This window comes from Uloborus diversus, chromosome 5, assembly GCF_026930045.1.
Source record: "Uloborus diversus isolate 005 chromosome 5, Udiv.v.3.1, whole genome shotgun sequence".
NCBI lineage: Eukaryota > Metazoa > Arthropoda > Arachnida > Araneae > Uloboridae > Uloborus > Uloborus diversus.
In genome coordinates this window covers 99,688,489-99,704,449 of record NC_072735.1, presented here as the reverse complement: position 1 = coordinate 99,704,449, position 15,961 = coordinate 99,688,489, and the positions used below count along the sequence as shown (strand labels likewise).

The window sequence follows — 15,961 nt, the reverse complement described above, 5'->3', positions numbered from 1 at the left end:
AGAAAAAGAACCACATCGAATTTTCGAAAAATCGTTTCGAGGTGCACACTCCCATGCTACAAACTAACTTTGTGCCAAATTTCATGAAAATCGGCCGAACGGTGTAGGCGCTATGCGCGTCACAGAGATCCAGACATCCAGACATCCTCCGGACAGAGAGACTTTCAGCTTTATTATTAGTAAAGAAGATTATACTTTGTAAAAAGGGGGGAGTCCCGGGGAGCACACATGCATTCATTCCGTCTCCCTTTATACTGAACTCCCCCATAACTTTTGTCCGATCCCATGAGTGTTCAGAATGGAGAGAGTCTATTGTACTTTTTTTTAAAGGCCCAGATAAAATTTTTTATTTTGGTAATCTTAAATTATTTATTATGCTTATTACAAAAACTTACCATTATTAAGTACGCACGCAATGAGTCCAAAAAATTGAGCATAAAAGCAATCATAATTATTACAAAATGCGCATCCTTTTTCCAAATTTTTCGCAAATTGTTCCGAGAAAATCCCGATCAATTCTCAAAATACATATTGCGTCTGTTTTAATTATTCTTTGCACCTATTAACGTTGACTTAAAATATTCAATATTTTATTCCCTTTTGTTAAACCGTAAGTAAAACTACCCATTTTTATTGTTTGTTCTAGTTTAACGATTAAACATTTCCCCAGAAAGTTTTGTGCACATCGAAATCTTTTGTTAAAAATTACTTTGGTGTCCTATTACTTATTTCCCCCTGCAATCTAAATACCGCTCAACCATAAAAATTTTCTACTGAGACGGAATGAAGTTTTGTTAGGACAACAATGAAGAAAGAAAGCAATCATTTCAAAATTCTCAAAACATTCTCGGTTAGATTGAGAAAAGTGAAATTCTTATCATTGAAATACTTTTAAGAGAAACGTCATGTAGTGTGACACTTATTTCACATAAGACAAAATTTAGTAACCAGAAACTGTCAAATCTATTCCCTAGATTGAAGTTTATTTTTTTTAATTTTAATTTCGATTACGAAATTTATTTTGGAAAATCAACGGGCCTTTATCTCCAGAGGGATACTCTTGTTTCATGAAAAAAATGCTTATTTTTCAATTTGTATAATATTTTGTGAATTTTCACTACAACTACATAATTGTCCAATCAATTTTCAAGTGGAATAATATTCAACTAGCACCTGAATGATAAGAGGAGGGAAGCAACACTTATGTACAAGATTTTCACCAATTATGGGTACTGGATACATTGTTTTATAGCCTTGAATTAAAGAAAAATTACGAAAAAATATCTAGTGTAGTCTATAGCAGTCTATTTCGATTTGAAAATTACCACAAAAAAAGAAAAATGTTAATATAAGCAAATTGTTAATTAATAATTTAATCAAATTAATAATTTAAGCAAATTTTGTAAAATTTTTGCTGATTTACATGTATTACCCAGAAAAACTTTTTTTTTTGTAGTACGAAATTTAGATTAGAGATGCACCTCAAATTTTCCAATTATCGATCAATCGGCTGTTGATAATCGGCAAATTGATTGGCAAAGCCGATTAGTGATCATGAGGATTTTTAATTCTACAATTTCTCTAATGCCGTTTTTTAAAAATAATGTTTAAAAGTTTCTTTCAATTTCTGTGAGCAAATTTTCATAGTATTATTAATAAAATTACATCATGTTAACTAAACATGAGAATTGAAATATTTTGCTATTTGTCTGTATTCAGCAGAAGCTTTTAACTTAGTAGCTACTTTTTTTGTTATTAGTAGGCACTTAATCTAAGCCTTATTCTTTATGAAAATTATAAGATAATCTTCAAGCATCAAGCTTAAGGTTAGGCGTAGAGAACAGTATTATATTAATTACTAGCAAAAGTACCCGGCGTTGCCTGGGTCAGTAATAATTATTAGAAAAAATCGTTATTTGCTTTTGTTTTCTGTTTTAAGTGAAAGAATTTAAAACACATCTTTTTGACGTGATTAAAAATCGAGTTTCTTCCTTACCCATAAAACTAAAATAGCAATAAGTATAAAGAAGAAAGTAGTATTGATTTAGAACCGAAAGCACTATATTTAAGCATATACAAATTTAAAAAACATGAAATTAATCTTCTCATGTTTAAAAAGATTAATCTGTTGATACTTTTTTTTTAACATGGAGTCTAAAACCTTCTCTGTATGGCTAATGAAGTACGAAGTGATTAAAAAAAGTAGCTGCGCTCGTAATCCCCTTATACTTGCTTTAGTTATTTCGGGAAATTTCAATCATTGTGGCTCTTGGTGCGATTTTACCGAATTTGCGAAAGTCGTTTCGGGGTACCTTCGATGATGCTCTCCCATTCTTTCCTTACTTTGTAAAACGATATGATATTAATTTTCGTTACAGAGATATCGTCGCCAGATGCTGAGATATTTTTGGTGACCATAAAATGGAGCTAAACAGTTTCATCCGAAATGTTACCAAAATAAGTAATAAAATTTGGTGATTGTTTGAAATTGTGCAAAAAGCAAAATTAATGGAAGTTTTTGTGCTGTTTATGGATTTGCTTAATTTAGTTGCTGGATTATTTAACACAGTAAAAAAAGTCTTTTGAAAATTCTTTGATTGGCGATATTTTGTTTACATGGTGAAACCTCAGAAACATTATGACGTAGTCTTCGGCTTCAAAAACAGCAACGTTGAAAAAACTGCCAAATGCATCAGCTACGGAAATCTTTCTGCAAAAGTTTTGGCGATCTGCTGGTTGTTTGGATAATGAGTAAGTGTTCAATCAGCATAAATAATAATAAAAACCATTAATTACATTAAAGTTCTGTTTAAATGGAAAATCATCAGCCACATCATGTATTATTTGCCAATCTTGTGCAAAAATCTTACTTCAAGATTTGACTTGAGAAAAGCCTTGAACAATCACGAAAAGCAAAGAAAGTCAACAATACAACAATTGTCGCTATCGACAGGGAGTTGAGATGATACACTAAATACTGTATTGAGTTGAGGAAAGCCTTCGAACATGGATCTAAAAAGCTCATAACTCGTTTTTTATTCTACTTAGAAATTTCGAACAGGTGCCATCTTCAACAGAAAAATCAGAGCTTTCGATGGACATATAATGTAAATATGTGCAAGTATTTTTTCATCCCAATATGAGAGAATTTATACAAAAATTGTGTTTTATTGCCCCCTAAGGGGGTGTTGCCCCCATAACGGGACGAAAACTACCCTATGTGTTATTCTGATGCATAAGCTATATTATTGTAAAGTTTCATCAAAATCCGTTCAGTAGTTTTTGCGTGAAAGAGTAACAAACATCCATACATCCATCCATACATCCATACATCCATCCATACAGACAAACTTTCGCATATATAATATTAGTAAGATTGACTTATGAAGTATGTTGTAACATTGAAAATACGCATATTTATTCAAAACATAAAAATTGAATTAACAAAATTAACATAGTTTCGGACATAATTTTTGTAATATACATATATCTACCATCAAGAAACAGTTTATGTCCTGACAAACCTGAAATACTTAGTGGCCGTTCATTAATAACGTAAAGGGAGGGGGGGGGGAGTTCAAGCCCATTCTTGCGTAATATTTTCCAAGTCGATATTTTACATTTGAAATCGCGTGGTCGAGAGGTTTAACAGGGATTATTTTCCACTTGCGTCTGGAAGGTAAAAAACGTATAGGGAGAGCTGTTTTTTATTTGTTTTACAAAGAATGAATTGTGTAAAATATAATAAAAGAATCGCACTGTGTATTGCATGTTTTATGCTTAATTAGTATCACATCATATAAAAAAAATGTAGAAAAAACATTCAGTCTAGATTCCAACTTTTTAGTAAATATTTCTTTACACAAAAAGGTTTAATTTACTTAATAGTGAATTTAATTTCGATACCAGTGACGTAAGATTCGTTATTTTTATAATTTTGACAAACGAAATGGAATCTTACGTAAGAAAAGGGCAGGGGTTTGAAAAATATTACGTACCCTTGGGGAGAGGGGTCAAAAATTGCCAAACATCATCCTTACGTAATTAAATAAATGGCCCCTTATGCTTTTGCATCACAATTTAAAAGTGCCCAGATTTAATGCTCCATAATAGTACTACGTGAACTTCAGTTATGAGATTAGTTTCAATATTTCATGATTAATTTCAATATTTCATGATTAGTTTCAATACTTCATTCAATCAAGGCAATTTTTGTGTTATTTATGTTTTTAGGCAGTACACTTTCATTCTACATGTTATACCTATGTAGCAGAAAATTACATTCATTTATTGTTAATTAACTTATTTATCTTGGTTTCTTATTCAAAATTTTTTTAAAGATTTGAAAATTATTAAAAAGTATTTTAAAAATATTTCCCCTGATGCGATTAATTGCAAAAATTTGACCGATTATGAATACTCAGCCAACTTGCAGGTTATGGCCGACTACGAGTTATTGCGGATAAATTGGCGCATCTCTAATTTACGTTCTAAGAATTTGTGGGTAATGAGAATGTTATGTTATGATTGTAGAAGTATCTTTTACCTGAAACTGCTAAAAGTATTTCCCTGACTAGGAATCCGATAATTAACTTTAAGTGACTCACGGGAAAAGTACTTTTATTGTGGTAAATAAAGGGAAGTTATTTTTACATTTTATTTAACACGATTAGGAAAAGCATCGATGATTCGGTACGTAAAAGTAATACATTTTTTTACATTTTAGCTAGCACTATTAAAAATATTTCCCTGACTAGATTCACGAGAATTAATTTTAAGTGGTTTACAAGAAAAGTAATGATGATTCGGTACGTAAATCGAATTTGTTTTTACGTTTTAGTAAGTACTATTAAAAATATTTTTCTGACTAGAGTCACGGGAATTTATTTTATGTGGCTTACGGGAAAAGTAATGATGATTCGCAAAGTAAATTTAATTTATTTTTACATTTCAGCAAGCACTATTAAAAATATTTCTCTGATTAGATTCACTAGATTTAATTTTAAGTGACTTACGGAAAAAGTGATGATGATTCGGTACGTTAATGGAATTTGTTTTTGCATTTTAGTAAGCACTATTAAAACTAATTCTCTGATTAGATTCACTAGAGTTAATTTTAGGTGACTTTTAGGAAAAGTAATGATGATTCGGTACCGTAAATGGAATTTATTTTTGCATATTAATAAGCACTATTAAAAATATTTCTCTGATTAGATTCACGAGAAGTAATTTTAAGTGGCTTAAGGGAAAAGTAATGATGATTCTGTATGTAAATGGAATTGATTTTTATATTTTAGTAAGCACTATTAAAAAATATTTCTCAGACTAGAATCACGGGAATTCATTTAAAGTGGCTTATGGGAAAGTAGTGATGACCCGGTAAGTAGCAGAAATTTACTTTGACTTCTTACCTGGCACTCTGGAACAAAGTTGTACGTGTTGTTGGGTCCTTCTTCCCTTGGACAGGCTGCCCATGGCAAAGGACTCTGGAAGCTCTGGAAAAAGTAATAGAGGCACCATCCAATTATGGTGTTGTAGTAAAGGGCAACGTTGAAGGAGACGACGGCACTAGTAATGCCAATGCCTCCCATGTATGGGCTGACGAAGTTCCAGGCACCTATGGCCCCTTTGCGGAGCCTCTGACCTACGGCAAGTTCCATGTAGAAGCAAGGAATACCCTCCACAGCTAACATGATAAAGTATGGGATCAGGAAGGCACCTAAAAGATAGATCATAGTTCTTAATAGTTACAGGTATAGTTCAAAAATCCTTTTTGTGTTAACGTCTTAACGCAAATCTCCTTAGTAGCACAAAAAACCCATTAATTTTTCATCATTAGGTACCTCAAAAGAGTACTTAAAGATCACACCATATTGGATTTTGTTTTTACTCTGCTGCATAATTTAAAGCGAGGTATCGTTAATTTGGTTTCGCTTCGTCTTAACCGGAAAAAAGTTAAGCAGAAAAAAAATTTCGAAAAATGATCAAAACGTATCGGGTTAAAACGTAAAACTTCATCATAATGAAATTGGGGGAAACGAGTGAATAGTATCAACCATTGCAGTGCCAAAATAAATAAATTAATTAATTAATTAATAATAAATAAATAAATAAATAAATGTGTCATTTCTTTAACGGGAAACTGCCAAACAGATTAAGAGTTTTAGGGATACACATAATAAGTTTTAAATATGCACATATGAAGAGTTACCGAGTGATTTATATCTCAATCGACTTTTGTATGGAAGCGATGTTAGAGCAACGAAAAATATTGTTTGTTGCATTCATTAACAAGTAAAAAAAAAAAAAAAAAAAAAAAAATCCGTAAAAAGCGTCAACTCTGTTTTGTTTTTTATTCAAATATATTAAATCAATTTCGCCTCCGTTTTCAAAAGTTTTTTCCTCTGATTTGACTAAACAGACTATAAGAGCTAGTATCGAAGTTGTACGGTTATTTTTCCTTATATAGTGGAAAGTCAAAAATGAATTAAATAAACCAGTTTGTAAACAATATTGTCTTATGCAATTTAGGAAGAAATAATTTAATTTAAAATTGTTTACTTAAGTTCTATAAAATATGTACGGAATGCAATTAAAGGGCAATTACGAAGTTTAAGAGTAGTTACTGTTAATCACAGTTATGAATTACAAATGTAATCATGTGCCGTGGCCATTTCCAACCTCTTCTTGACATTTGCGTAGTTTCCTTCCTAAATTAATTGCGTCGATAGATTAGACTTCCTATTTAAGTCACAAAGCCATTTGTTTGAGAAAATATGTCTCACGGTATTTCTGAAGATTTCAACAACATTATTTCACCTGGAATCATTTTTTACTTGTGCTAAATAGTTGTTTCTTAATTTGATTTCCAGATGTAACGTTGTTTTTTTCAAACCAGTAATAAATCAAACAAAATTTTAGTCCCGAGAATTTTCATTTATTTCATTTTTCTATTTGGCGTTTTAAATGTTTATTAAAAATTCTGATGTTAAATCCGTTAATTATTCCATTATCCAAAATGTTACTTATGTTTTTGCTCTGCTTCCATTAATTTATTTTTCGAAATCAAATTGTTTCAGCAACCCATTTTCCACGTATGCGTTGATATGAAATAAAGTAGCGTTCTAATTATTTGCGCTGTTACGGAAGCAGGTTGTTTCTCGACAGCTCCTGTTGAAAAATTGCTGGGGGTGAGTTTTCTCAGTGATAATTTTTCAAATTAAACTGGATAACTTTTCTTATACAGAGGATATGTTTTATATATATTATAGTGAAACCTGTGTATAACGATACTGTCTATAACGATAACCTGTCTATAACAATATTTTTTTTTGGCCCCAGCAAAATGTCAGCATGAATAATCAAACGGTCTATAACGATAACCTGTCTATTACGATATTTTTTGTAGGTCTCAACAGTATCGTTGTATACAGGTTTTACTTACTTTATATATTTCTGCTTTCTAAACAGTATGTGCTTCAGGATCAATATTTGTCACAAAATTAGATTCATCGTTCCTCTCGCCAACACTTATGTCGTTAACACAGTAAGATTTGTTAATTTTCCAGGAGAAGATTTTTTGTTTATAATGTAATTACTTGGTGTACATGTGATGTACTCAACAATGCTTAAATTTCAATGCTGTTCGCTTCTGTAACTCATTTACCGGTTTCTGCTTCTGAGAAACTATTCTCAAGCGAATTCAGACGCTAACGCTTCAGCGTATTCAGATGTTAATGACAATGTGCAATGTGTTGATGCTCGAGGTAATGATGTGAGAAGCTTCCATTTTCACCTTGGACTGTTCCACTTTGACTCTTTGACTCTAAGAAACGAAGTTCTAACTTATTCATACGTTATTCAACTGATTGCTTACCAATAAAAACTTCCAAATGATCCAAATTTCAAATCCCCACAATGAATGTCTCCATTAATAGCCTTGAACATCTGAAAAACTTATCGATAGATAGATGTATAATATTTTTGTTATGTAGCTTTTATTTCAATACAATACAAAGTGCATTCTAAGCGACAGCTTTTTCTCGTTTCGCAATTATCTTCCAGTTATCAATCTATTTTTCAAAAAAATAAAATTTTACAGATTTATTGCTTGAATAAATGCAATAATTAAATTTAAATAATTTAATATAGTGAGCGTGGTATTAGTTGAGATACCACACCATACCTAATGAGAAAAATTTTATGCTATGCAAGAAAAGTTATGTTAATGACAAATAAGCGGTAATACCTTCTACCTTTCTCAGTGTAGGTCCAGATGCTGAGTAAAATAGATCAGTATCAGCAAATACGACATAACATATTTATTATCAAAAAAAAATCAAGAGCGAATTACCCTGACAGTCAAGTAATTCGCCCCGCTCCGTTTGATTCTACTTGAACTAACATCTCAAAACATATTAAAATCGATTAAAGCGATTTTAGTTAACTTAATCAATGCAAATCATAAAATGCGTTGCACAATATGTAGTTAAATTAAGAAAATTAGCTTAGAGGTTAAAGTATTTTACGTAATTTTGTGACATAATGGTTTTTGACACGTTTTTGCTTTTTGATTGAGATGAGACACTAAATAATTAATTGGGTTGATGAAAGTCTTCAAACAGGGAACAAAAAAGCTCATAACTCGTTTTTTATACAACTGAGGAATTTCAAACAGATGCCATCTTCAGGAGAAAAATCGGTGCTTTCGATAGACGATTTAATGCGTGCACGCATTTTTTAACCCTCATATTGGGGCATTTATGTCAAAATCGGAACTTAGATTGGAATAAAAAAGGAACTATATCGATCGGATTTTTTTCGAACTGGCCTATAAACCTTCCCACTAACAAAAAGAACAAACGGTGAAAGTTCCATCCAAATCTGCCTGGTAGTTTTTGAGATCTTAGGGAGAAACATACCCACAAAGTTTTCAACATCCATTATATATATATATATATATATATATATATATATATATATATATATATATAGATTTAAGCATCTTCTTAACCTTGCCAAGTCTTTAAGCAGTTATTCCCATTCGCTCTTATGAGGAAATTTCGTCTTGATTTCTTGAACCCAGACCTGTAAAGCTAATATTAGCACAAAGTAAAACTTCATAACGTCTCTTCCATATGACTTAAAAATCAAAAACAAGTTCTACATTTGTAGTCTTTGAAAACTGAGTGACTGACTGGACTACACATCTATATAATTTAGGCTAACAAGTGAATGAAAGGATTTAAAAATAAGTAGAGATCTGTCACTATGGTGGCATCTGAGAAGTAATTAGCTATGTTGTTTGCAAAAGCTGTGGTCGGTATAGAATGAACCTCAAATCACTTTTCTCCTTGTGCATGTATTATCTTTGTGTGCATGTATTATCTTTGATTTCGATAGTTTTTAATAGATGGTTCTTAGCAGAAAAAAATATTCATACTTTTATATAAAGTTCCGATATTTTTTAACAATTCTCAAAGTTCCGAAATCGTTTTTGAAAATTCAACAATGTGAAAATGTGTTACATAGGAAAAATAAAAGTAGTATTCAATGTGTTTGCGGCATAGCATAAAATAAAATTAAATAAAACAAAATGAGAAAGTACTAAGTCATAAAGAGAAGAGAATTCATTGAATGCATTATCATTAATGAAATAAATGAGATAATTGGAATTGGATCGCCCGCTCTTATCCAGGGTAAAATTTCTGGCATCTTATATTATTCTTTGGTATCTGTCTAAACTTATAAGCGGAATTAAAAGAAAAAAGCAACCATTAAGTACCTATGTGTAATGGAAGCGAGGTAATATGCATCTGTAATTTTTTTCACTCATTGATCGTTAGTTCTGAATTAGACACTAGAAGTAGGATGGAGGTCTTTAGGAATAAAAAAAAATATTTGTTCCTAACATAGAGTAAAGAAAGTTATAAGAAGGGTCACGTCTATGGAAAAAAGGAGATGAAAATGAAGCCGGCATTACGGAATACTTCGGAGTGAAAATGGGCGGGGGTTATGATAACAAGGTTGATTCACTAGATTTTTTTCTCACCATTTTCGCAAAACCAGCAAATAAAAGAGTTGATGGATTCGTTTACGTTTCAATGTAATTTCATAAACGAGCTCCGTAAACGTTTACCAATACCTAAGTTTAAATTAACTACCAATTGATAGTCATTAATGCAATTTTTTAAACCGAAATGATTCCCAAGATCTTTTAGCGGGAAGCTATGGATCTTGGGATACATCGGTGCAACTTCAGCTTCAATTTCTTAGTTTCTTCTGACCTCTATCTTACTCTATGGTTCCTAACGAATTGAAGTTTTCACTAAGACGGATCACTAACAAGTTTTGAAACATTAATTTTGATCTATTTGAAACTTTTTTTCTTCTTAAATTTATACACTTTGTAGTCGGTTACTCCTTTTTAAAAAGATTTTTAGAGTTTTTATTCATTCTAAATATCATGAAAAAGAACCCCAATAAATCCTAATAGTTAAAGACATTTTCCACAACGCTAGATACGATCATCAAAAAATAAATCAGCTATTCAGTAAGAAATGTGCGCTGTCATAGAGTTAAAAAAAATGGTAATATTAAACAACTATAATTTAAAAAAACCTCGATTTCACAGCTAATAAAAGGAAAAACATGTTCTGAATGAATACATTTCAGTATCTTTGGTACGAAAATTTTTTATGCTTTCTTTGAAATAAAAAATTAGATATGACTAAGAGAATAACCAATCATAATTACCGTATTGCAGTATTTAAAGATAAATAATATTCCAAAAAATTCATAATTCATAACAAGTACAAAGAATATTCTACCGGGGAGAAATTTCCAAAATAGAAGAAAATTAATAAATAAAGTTAATACTATCTTTACATATGAAAAAAGCAGACGGTAATATTTTTATTAACTGGAGACGCATTTTTAAGACAAATTTGATGAAGTAATCTTATTGAAACCTTATATCTTGAAAATCGATTGATAAACAACTATCCAAAGTTTACAAAGTGCGAAAGAATAATTATGAACTCCTTAAACATGCATCGAGATATTTTTATAATGTACCATAATTTAGAAAATAGATTCATTCCTGTGTTATGTATAGTCGACTTTTTCTTCTGCAGTTGGTAGTTTTTTTTTCTTTGTATGCGTTTAAAGATTTAATTTTTGAAGTGAACCTTTTTACGCGAGGACTTTGAATTTCTGATCTGCATACTTTTTGTATGACGGAAGTGACGTTAGTTGTTTTGTAATTGTTTCCAAAAGCAATGAAAAAGAATAGTAGTTATAAAGTTAGTTTTGTTAGTAAATTTAACAAATTAATTTCAAGGCTGAACCTAAGCAAACATAGTGGATTTTGGGCATTTTAAACTTTTCAGACTAGAAAATCACCCGTCAAAAAATTGCTTCCACATTTGAACGAAGCAACTGCCTGTTTGGTGATATTTTAATAGTTGAAATTTTAACCCTAATTCCAGTGGATTAACCCCTAAACTCCAGTAGATAGCGTTTATTGTTGACCACTTTTTCGTCTCTTCATTCTCCTTAAATTAGGCTTTCCAATTAAACAGTTAAGTTACCGGATTCAGTTCAACCTTGTCAAAACATTTCCTTGCATGTCAAATATTGCCAAAAAATATTATCTTAAAAAATAAAAATCTTCTGTGCGGACGTTTGTCACCATAAGGCTTTTAAACGGCTGGACCGATTTTGATCAAATTTTGTGTGTGTAATTAAGTTGTGGCAAGCATGGTTTTGAAGCGCGATGGACTGAATCGGAAACGTTTTTGTTAATTAATTAATTTATTTAAACATTGGATGGTTATATCTCCCAAATAATTAATATTTATTTTAACCAATTGTTGAGCGAGAACTGAAATAAATATTAAACCCGTTGCCAAAGGACAATAAGAAAGCCAGCTCTGCTTTTTGCAAGGAAATTTCTTACTGTGATATGTCAATTCGTAACTCCAATAAACTATAGGGGGCACTGCAGCCACTGTCTAATGGCGGATGAAAAAGGTAAAACAAACAGATGCTTAACTTATAACTTGCTTTGAAGCTTAATGAATGACAGTAATATTTCATCGTAATTGTGGAAACTTTCTTTTCTATTAATCTAAAATTACATTACACTACAAATTCTCTGAAGCCTATAATTTTCTCCAAAGAAAACACGTGGAACGGAATGTTTCACCTTTTTCTGTAGTATTGTTAATCACCGTAAGGTAGCGTATTCGAGCTCTGGAGTTGTGAATTGAGAATAGATAACACGTAGAGAGAGAGAGAGAGAAGCCTTCATTTCTTGAAAGCAACAATCTTAGGTCCCATGATATATTATAAAGTAAAATACTGGGAGATTCACCTTGGTCGAACCCATGTGACCGGATCGGTGCTTTAGGTTTTCCTAACCAAATGATCAGAAAGTGCCGTACCTGGAAAAAATTTGTTTCTCTGCTGAAATCCATTTGAGTTTTGGCACCAGTGTCAAGAATACTTCAAGGATTATCCAACTAATCAGTACATTATTAAAGGAAAATATTATGGAATTTAAAGACGAAACAAATTTTATTTTCGTCCAGATAAATTACAACAGGGTAGTTCTGTACACAAAAGATCAGTGAAGTGGAAGACCTTTATCTTTGGTGGAAAGAACAAATTAGGATATATGAAGTTTAAAAAGTTTTCGTTCAAAAGATCAGACCGCTAATCGGTCGGAGTTGGCTTCGCTCGCTGATCGGCTGGATTACACTAACGTGGTGGTTTGGTGACTTTGACTATAAACAATAGAGTTGCGTGATCATTTTTTTACATTTTAAAGCTACTGTTAATGTAATTTACTGTATTTTTTGTTTATTTGGCCAAATATTTAAAATTGCAAAGTTTTGTTTTTCATTTTTAAGGAGTTTTTAGTCGTTTTAGTTGAAGAATGTGTTATTTTACATCGGAAGGGGGAAGGGATGAGTGATTTTCGCTTATTCAGATAACTGTTTTTACAATTATCATTTTTCTAAACGATATCCTTTCGTTTGTTTTATTCTTTTTTATATGGGGGATGTTGCAGCATGATTTCCCGTTTATTCTAGATGGGTAGTTAGATTTTTACACTTAATATCTGAGGACGCTTTTTATCCTCTGAGTATGACTGAAAGAACAAACCATCAAGTACGGGAGAAAGAATAGTTAATGAAACAACTTTTCAGTGGGCATTAGATAAACCAAGTTGTAATAAATATACGCATTCTGACACCATAGCAGCTTAAAACATTTTTTTTTACTTATTTTTTTCAACAGAACGGTTCAAACACTCGATAGTTTACTGAATTTTTTTAACTTTTTAATTTACAAAGTATTTGTAATTTTACAAAATCAAAAAAAAAAAAAAAAATTAATTTGAATTTTGACATCTTGAATTCAAATTATGTTTTTCGCAATCACGAGTGTGTGTGTATGTAGGCGTGTGTAGGTATGTGTTTGTGTCTGCGTGCAGGTACGAGTGTGTGGGTAGTTGTGCGTATGAATGTGTGTGTGGGGGGTATGTGTATGTAGGCATATGTTTGTGTCTGTGTGCAGGCATGAATGTGTGGGTAGTTTTGTGTATGTGTGTTTAAGTGTATGTGTGTGTAAGTGTATGTGTGTGTAAGTGTATGTGTGTGTAAGTGTATGTAAGTGTGTGTGTGTGCCTGTGTATGTAGTTGTGTATGCATGCGCGTGAGGGTAGGACATGGATGCAACCTGGAGACGGCTTTCGCTATAGGAGCAGCATCATGAGGAGCCGGTCGACGGTGATGGTGCGGAGGGTGGCGGTGGGAAAATAAAATGATAGCACGCCAAAAACTGTCAAATGAAAGCAATAAGCAATCGTGATTGCTCAAAAATTATATATATATATATATATATATATATATATATATATATATATATATATATATATATATATATATATATATATATATATATATATATATATATATATATATATATATATATATATATATATTTAATAGTGAAGGACATGAACAACTCACCTCCGCCATTCTTCTGTGCCAGATAAGGAAATCGCCAAACATTGCCAAGGCCAACAGCATACCCGATTGTGGCCAGCATGAACTGCAGCTTGCTGTCCCAGGACTCTCTGGTGTCATCACCTCCTGGCTTGAATTCTGATTTGTCTTCCGTGGAAGCCATATCCATGGTCATCGTCTGGGTGACGGGGCTCTGGTCTCCCATGTCGAAGGCGATGTTGGTGGATCCATAGCCTGGATTGACATCACCATTGTTGATGATGAGACGTCCCTGCATCTCTCTCAGTTCCATTTTCTCCCCAACAGGCAACTCGCTCTTCGAATACTGCTTGCGCATCAGATTCTGCATGATGGCGGCAGGTGGAGTCTCGTACTTGAGGATAGCCAATGCGGTAGAATGGATTAACTTAGTGTCTTATGCTAAGGAATAATTCTTCTTCACAGGCTTGAGGTCAGATTAGAGGACAACTTAACGCTGCTTGGGGGCTCACGTGGTATGTCTGTTTGCGCATCAGATTCTGCATGATGGCGGCAGGAGGAGTCTCGTACTCGAGGATAGCCAATGCGATAGTATGGATTAACTTAATGTCTTACGCTAAGGAATAATTCTTCTTTCCAACAACTGTTATATTTGTTGTCTTTTCGTCTGAGGACGAAATTGAAGTTTGAACTTACGGAGCTCATTTGTTCTTCATTTAGTTTAAACACAACAGGTAACAAAATAGACTGATAATGCAAGTGTTGTATGATTTGGGATAAAACTATAAACACTTCATGTGAGTATTTTCAACAATGTTATCACAGACGCAATGGGTCAATGGTTGAAAGAAGTTTCACTTCAGTGGACAAAGTTTTTCGTTGTTTGTACTGTACTCAGTATTTACTGAAGAAAATAAAAGCAAAGTCAAATCCCACCAAAATTGATGGATTCAAGTGCAGAAGTTGAATATTCTAATGAGAATAATTGCATAAGCATATGGAATATGTATTTATTCGAAAATACTCGTCATAAAAAATAGGTATGACAATATTATGAAGAAAGGTGAGTGTCATTTTTATGACGAAAATAAAAGACGTAGCAGAAAATGTATTTTCAAATCTTCCTTAAACAAAGACAGTATTTTCTGAAGCTACAAAATATTATATATACATAGTAAGTGAAAAACTAGGTGTCAGAATTATTTTCGTCGTGTCTTCAAATATTTGCTGAAACATTTGTGGAGAATTTTCCAAACTGGTACTTCGAAGTCACCAAGTACAGACTGCGATGCATTTTCTAAGTCAATGATTAAAAAACATAGTAAGTCTCTAAATATTTAAAAAAATTAACAAATATTTTTCATGAGGCTTTCAAACTCTAGCGAAGTATAAAATCCACTCACTTTTGTGAACACTAAGGAATGTGAAAGTTCATCCTTCACTTCAAAATTCCTGTAAAATAGAAGAAAAGAAAATATAACATTCGTTTTTCATTACTTCCTGTATCACTATAAATATATAAAACGTTATTAAAAATTAAAATTTGTTAAAAAAGTAAATAAATAAGTTAAATCATCAATTTAAAAAAAATATTTCTTTCTTATTTACATGATTTGTAAATAGTACAGTTAAAGGCTAGTTGAGATTGATTAATTGTTGTTGTTTCAGGCGATTCAATTTGATGTTTAGACATTTTAAAATGCATTTAAATTCAGTCATTGTGGGGAAAGATTAATTTCAATAAAAACTTTTTTAGTAAAACTATTTGTCTCTAAAAATGTTATGCATGATGCAATCAACGTTATTGAAGCACAAAATTTGTAAAATTACTGTGCAATGTGCATGTTTTTACATTGCAAGGGTTACTACTCCGTTATAAAAAAGGGCAACTGGAAAAAAAAAAAAAAAAAAAAAAAACTCAAGAGACGTGTATAAAATATTTTCCC

The 15,961-nt window shown here is 31.9% G+C and overlaps 1 protein-coding gene across 1 annotated transcript in view; it reads right to left on the bottom strand.

The window, feature by feature from the left end:
* Positions 1-15,402, bottom strand: part of LOC129222272 (sodium-dependent neutral amino acid transporter B(0)AT3-like) — a 36,499-nt gene extending 21,097 nt beyond the window's left edge. The window contains exons 1-2 of the mRNA XM_054856752.1: positions 14,040-15,402; positions 5,412-5,719 (exon numbers count right to left, since the gene is read on the bottom strand). Coding sequence (XP_054712727.1) covers positions 5,412-5,719; positions 14,040-14,385 — 654 coding nt within the window. The 5' untranslated portion in view covers positions 14,386-15,402. The remainder of the gene's footprint in view (positions 1-5,411; positions 5,720-14,039) is intronic.
* Between the last annotated feature and the right edge of the window lie 559 nt (positions 15,403-15,961).